This window comes from Myotis davidii, unplaced genomic scaffold, assembly GCF_000327345.1.
Source record: "Myotis davidii unplaced genomic scaffold, ASM32734v1 scaffold132, whole genome shotgun sequence".
Classification (NCBI taxonomy): domain Eukaryota; kingdom Metazoa; phylum Chordata; class Mammalia; order Chiroptera; family Vespertilionidae; genus Myotis; species Myotis davidii.
Genome location: NW_006285258.1, coordinates 896,822 through 902,720, shown reverse-complemented (window position 1 = coordinate 902,720; position 5,899 = coordinate 896,822). Strand labels below are relative to the sequence as shown.

General features: G+C 36.6%; 1 protein-coding gene across 1 annotated transcript in view; it reads right to left on the bottom strand.

Moving 5' to 3' along the window:
• The window catches only part of MYO5A (myosin VA), a 141,928-nt gene that overhangs the window by 113,045 nt on the left and 22,984 nt on the right, over positions 1–5,899 (bottom strand). The window contains exons 3-4 of the mRNA XM_015558905.1: positions 4,958–5,129; positions 2,326–2,470 (exon numbers count right to left, since the gene is read on the bottom strand). Of these exons, the coding sequence (XP_015414391.1) occupies positions 2,326–2,470; positions 4,958–5,129 (317 nt within the window). The remainder of the gene's footprint in view (positions 1–2,325; positions 2,471–4,957; positions 5,130–5,899) is intronic.

The window sequence follows — 5,899 nt, the reverse complement described above, 5'->3', positions numbered from 1 at the left end:
GCCAAACAGCTAGAGTTGCATCTTATTTATTTATTTTTACTGTTTGTCATACCTCACTTCATGTGGGTAGACATTTTTGTCTATTTTGTCTAATGTGTTCACTGCTGTGTCCTCCATACCCCCAAAGAGTGCCTGGATGGTGCTCAGTAAGGGTCTATTGAACAAGCAATGAACTGTGCCTCCCTGAAGACGCCAGAGGCCTCAGGAGCACCAGTAATGCAAAACACCAGAATTCACATCTAGTAAAGATGGCACATCTTCATTTGGTAAGGAAAAAAAAAGATCCTGCAACATCAATTCCTGATTATAAGTCTAAGCAGACACGGTCTATTTAGCTCTTATGGCACATTTTATGGGTGTAGACTTATTCATAGAAAAAGTAAACTTAAGCCCTAACTGGTTTGGCTCAATGGATAGAGCATCGGCCTGCAGACTCAAGGGTCCCGGGTTCAATTCCGGTCAAGGGCATGTACCTTGGTTGCGGGCACATCCCCAGTGGGGGGTGTGCAGGAGGCAGCTGGTCGATGTTTCTCTCTCATCGATGTTTCTAACTCTCTATTCCTCTCCTTTCCTCTCTGTAAAAAATCAATAAAATATATTTTTTTTAAAAAGTAAACTTAATATCATAATTGAAGCGTATTGTAAAATTGTGTAAAAAACAAAACTAAGTAATGAGAAAACCAACCAACAAACCTGCAGTTAATAAATTACATTGAGTGGCTGAGCCACAGGGGAATAATGAGGGGGTGAATGTTAATAAATCTAAGAGTAAAAAGAAAAAAATATTCCTATAAATTTAATACTATTTGTGAATTACCAGTAGCAAAGATGGTAAGAGACAAGCTTTCATAATTAAGGAAGAGCATTTTCAAAGAAGTAATATAGTTCTCTATGAGCAGCAAAAAAATTCTGAGATTACATTTAGGCTCTAGCACTCCATGCAATTATCTCTTTGCCTAGTTCTCAGGTTGTACTTGTATAGTGCTAACTCTACTGCAATGATCCAATACTGTACAAATCAAATACTGGTGGGCTTTTCTAACTTTATGGAAAAAAATTATACTAATAGATGGAATTTTCTCAATTTTAAGCTTAAAAAAGTTTCTTAAACTTTTATTTATTTATTTTTTTATATATTTTTATTCATTTCAGAATGGAAGGAAGAGGGAGAGGGGGAGAGAGAGAGAGATAGAAACATCAATGATGAGAGAAAATCACTGATCAGCTGCCTCCTGCATGCTCCCCACTGGGGATGGAGCCCGCAATCTGGACATATGCCCTGATGGGGAACTGAACCGTGACCTCCAGGTTCATAAATCAATGCTCAACTACTAAGTCACGCCGGCGGGGCTTTCTTAAACTTTGGACATTCATTACTGTTTACTAATGCAGAAGGTTCTATGAGGATAAAATTAGTTCATAAACAGAAAACAAATAAACAGTGCACTGCACAAAGAGAGTACTTAATAACTGCTTGCTGCTATAAAAAGTACTAATAATACTTTACAAATAAAAGGGTATAATGACTTCTATGGACTGTCATTGAACAATTCTAAAATTCTGTCACACGCGGATCCAATTATGTATAAATAACTCTCTGGATGGAAAGGAAAAAACAAAAACCTCTGCAGTATTAGTTTTCTCTCCACCTCACAAAATGTTTGAGGGTTTCCCATATCATATTTATAACATGCCAAGTTTTTACCTGTGGGCTGGAAAAATGAGATAAATATAAACTATTCTTCTATGCATCCATAGTTTTGCATTACATAACATTATATTATTAAGAGTATAATCTAGTCTTAAAAGTAGCTTTTTTTCCTCCGATTTTCCATTCTTAAAATGTTAGGGTTCCATGGTTAATACCAAAGACATTTTTCAGATGCTATTCAGGATCACTGATGTCATAGTACATAATGCTAGCACTGAAATTCAAAATTTCCTTGATAGTTAATTCTCTAAGATACAAGCAGATTTATTCCAGTTTTTAGTTCTTGCCTGCCACTCAGCTGAATGACACTGGGCAAGCGATTTAGTACTACCAGTCCTTGATCCACTCATCTATAAAATGTAATATCTATCCTTGCATAGTCACAGGATCACAATGAGATTCCAAAGGTGGTTTTTAAAAATCATATGCCTTTTACAAATGTAGGTTATTTTAAAAATAATGCAGGCCATCTAAGATAAGCTAGTCAAGGCTGTTTATTTAATAATAATTTATAAGCTGCCATTCACTGTATTTTGAAATATCTGTGACTCAGCAATAAAGAAGTTATCACATCTAAAAAGAGTCATGAAATAATAAATAGAGCTTCCACCAACCTGGCCATTTGCTTGTAAGCTTCTTCAGCTACTGCAAAGATATGTGGATCCATATCACCCATGTTCTGACCACTGTATGCATTAATAATATCTTCTCCATAAATAGGCAGCTGTTCATAAGGATTTATAGCTACTAGGACTATACCTGGGGAAGGGGTGAAAAAGCAAAAGAAGAAATCAATGATATCCTAACGGGCATACTAAACTTGGTTAACTGAGAATCACAGCTAACACAAATTTCCATTTCAGTCAATATTGAACAAATTGGTAAGGCTCAAAAAATGTTATAGCCTTTGTCTCCAAACACATTATACTTAGTCCTAAATACAATACCAATTAAACACTGAACTAAGTTATTTAAAATAATGACAATTGGGACAATGTTAAAATAACTTTAAATATTTTTATAATATTTAAACCAAAAATTCCATTTCAAATGAAATACTCAGAGATTCATGCAAGGGTGTTTTTCTTTAAATAAAGATGTTTATCAAAATGTTATTCATAACAGTGAAAAGGGAAAACAAACAAAATATATAATAGAGTGATTAAATAATTTTGTTACAGCCATATGACACACTTTTGTGCTACAAACATAATCATATTTTTAAAGAATCTTAAAAGTCACAGGAAAACATGACACACCACTAGAGACATATACACACATAAATCAAAAGATAGTTATTTTTCAGTGATGAGTTACATGTAATGCTTTTCGTTTTTTGTATTTCCTTAACTTTTACAGTAGGTGTATATTAACTTAAGTCATTCAATTCAACAAATATTTTTTCTGCTCCAACTATGTTTCAAGTCTAAGTTCTAGACTTACAACAGTAAACAAAAAAAAGAAATCTTTACCCTCATGGACCTTATATTCTGGAGGGTAATTCAAACAATTCACAAGATAAATAAGAAAAAAATATATATCATAGATTAGGTAGTAGTAAGGAAAAAGAGAAAATTTAAACAGAAAAGGAAGATAGATACTAAAGAGGGGACAAGGAGTTTATGACTTAGTTGGGAGGGTAGGGCAGGGAAGTCTTCACCAAGAAGGTAACATATGTGCAAAAAAAAATTAATTAAAGTAAAAGAAAAATTTTTAAAAAGAAATATTCAGTTAATACACAAGGAAGAAAGGGAGTTAATATCAAGGATATAAAAAGTCAGTTACCTACAAGGGAGTACCCATACAATTGTCAGCTGATTTCTCAACAGAAACTTTGCAGGCCAGAAGGGAGTGGCAAGAAATATTCAAAGTGATGAGTGCCAAGAACCTACAACCAAGATTACTCTACCCAGCAAAGCTATCATTTGAGCTGGTGATTATAATAGAATCAGGGGCATAGAAAGGGAGCTGACTATTCTTGTGGGGGAAAGGGGTGTGGGGGATGCAGGAAAAAACTGGACAAAAATCGTGCACCTATGTATGAGGACAGTGGGTGGGGAGTGAGGGAGGAGGGTGGGGTGGGAACTGGGTGGAGGGGAGTTATGGGGGGGAAAAAGAGGAACAAATGTAATATTCTGAACAATAAAGATTTAATTAATTTAAAAAAAGATATAAATTATTTTAAAAAGAAGAGGTATCTGTTCCTGTCCCAAACAGAACAGTAATGAAAAAATGGTCACCACTGAGTTGGCTATCCCAAGCAAACAGAAGGAAACTAATGGAAATCTTGGATCTGAGTCTCAGAGGAGAATGATTAGTGAAAGAAAGATAAGAAGTCAAGAAAAAAGAGGCAAGAATGAGAGAGAAAACAAAGGCTAGGAAGAAAATAGAGCCCCAGCTGGTTTGACTTGGTGGATAAGGCATCAGCACATGAACTGAAGGGTCCCAGGTTCAATTACAATCAAGGGCATATACCTTGGTTGCAGGCCTCAACCCTGGCCGTGGTCAGAGCATGTGTAGGAGACAGCCAACTGATGTGTCTCTCTCACATCAATGTTTCTCTCTCACATCGATTTTTCTCTCTCTGTGTCTCTCCCCCTCCCTTCCACTTTCTCTAAATAAATCAATGGAAAAATATCCTTGGGTGAGGATTTAACAAAACAAAACAAAAAGAAAACAGAGAAAAAAGGAAAGAGGGAAAGAAACCAAAATGTACATAACATGAACATGCTTAATTTCTAAGGGATATAAAAAGAACTCTGAGCTAGGTCCCTGGCAGCTAATACTATAAGGAGCAGGGGGCTAGGCAAGCAGATCAAACAGGAATAGGTATTACAAATCAAGTCAGTCCTGCATTTTTAAGTAATTGAGAAAGACACTAAATTCTTGAACCAGCCCCAAAGATAAATCTTTGGACATTTATTCTTCATGTTGTTAAAAGAGATGAAAATAACTGGCAAATTGGCATTAAAGTTGGCATCTAAATTCTGTGGGGGTGGGAGGATCTAAAAGAGGGACCCAGTTCTTTGTATTTTGACAAAAATTATGTAAATTTACAAAATAGCTTATTCTGCATAAAGTACACCTAGCTAAGAAGCATTGGTAAATCTTTTTGATAATTCTGAAGTGAAATTGTCTCTAAGACAAAAGCCAATCACAGTCCTCCTTCCCCATCGCCATATTTCCATGGCCAAGGCTATCAGAGGAAAGAGTTTACAGTCCACTCGGACAACAAGGTACACTTACCACAATATGTATAAATAAGTTTGGAATCAATAAAGCGGACTCTGAGATTGTGGAGCACAGCAGGCTCATGAAGATAGCTGAGGGCTGTGAGGTCATTTTCACCCACAAGAATGTCAGGGTTTCTTAAGTGAGGCAGTTCCTTGGTCTTTGGATCCAGACGATATTCCAAATCCTGAAAATGCACAAGATACAACATCTGGATAAATCACGGCAGTAAACGTGAAACCGGCCGGTTGCATTTTGCTTATTTCCTATTCCCATTTGCTTGTCAGCCATTAAATTCATTGTTTTCCTAGCACCTTCCAAAATAAGAAACTATTGCAAATGGCAAATAAATAAATAAGGAGAGTCTTCTTTTTTCACTAGATGTATATATGTATTAACAATTTTTGCTTATATAGTTTGAACCTAGACATGTTTACCCAGTTATTGGAGCATAAGTTTTTAATCTTTATTTAAGATGTTTTTGTTTTTTTCCTATCTTCATCTATGATGTAAAAGGCAGTATAACACAGTGGTTAAGAGTTTGGCAGTAGAGTGAGATTGACCTGGGTTCAAATTCTAACACTGGTACTTAATTCTTTTGTGGTCTTGGATGTGTTATTTAACCGAATCCTTCATTTGTAAATAGGGCATAATAGAAACTGCTTACAGGGGTGTGGTAAAAATTAAATGAGGCAATACCTGGTGTGTAGTAAATACTTTGGAATACTGAACCCCAAGGGGTCAAAGAATCCCCTGAAATCAGCTATATCATATACTAGAGGCCCAGTGCACAAAAATCTGTGCACTCGGTGGGGGAGGGTCCCTCAGCCCGGCCAGTGCCCTCTCACAGTCTGGGACCCCTCGGGGGATGACCACCTGCTGGCTTAGGCCTGCTCCTCGGGGAATTGGGCCTAAGCTGGCAATCAGACATCCCTCTGGCAGCCCAGCAGCCCTCGG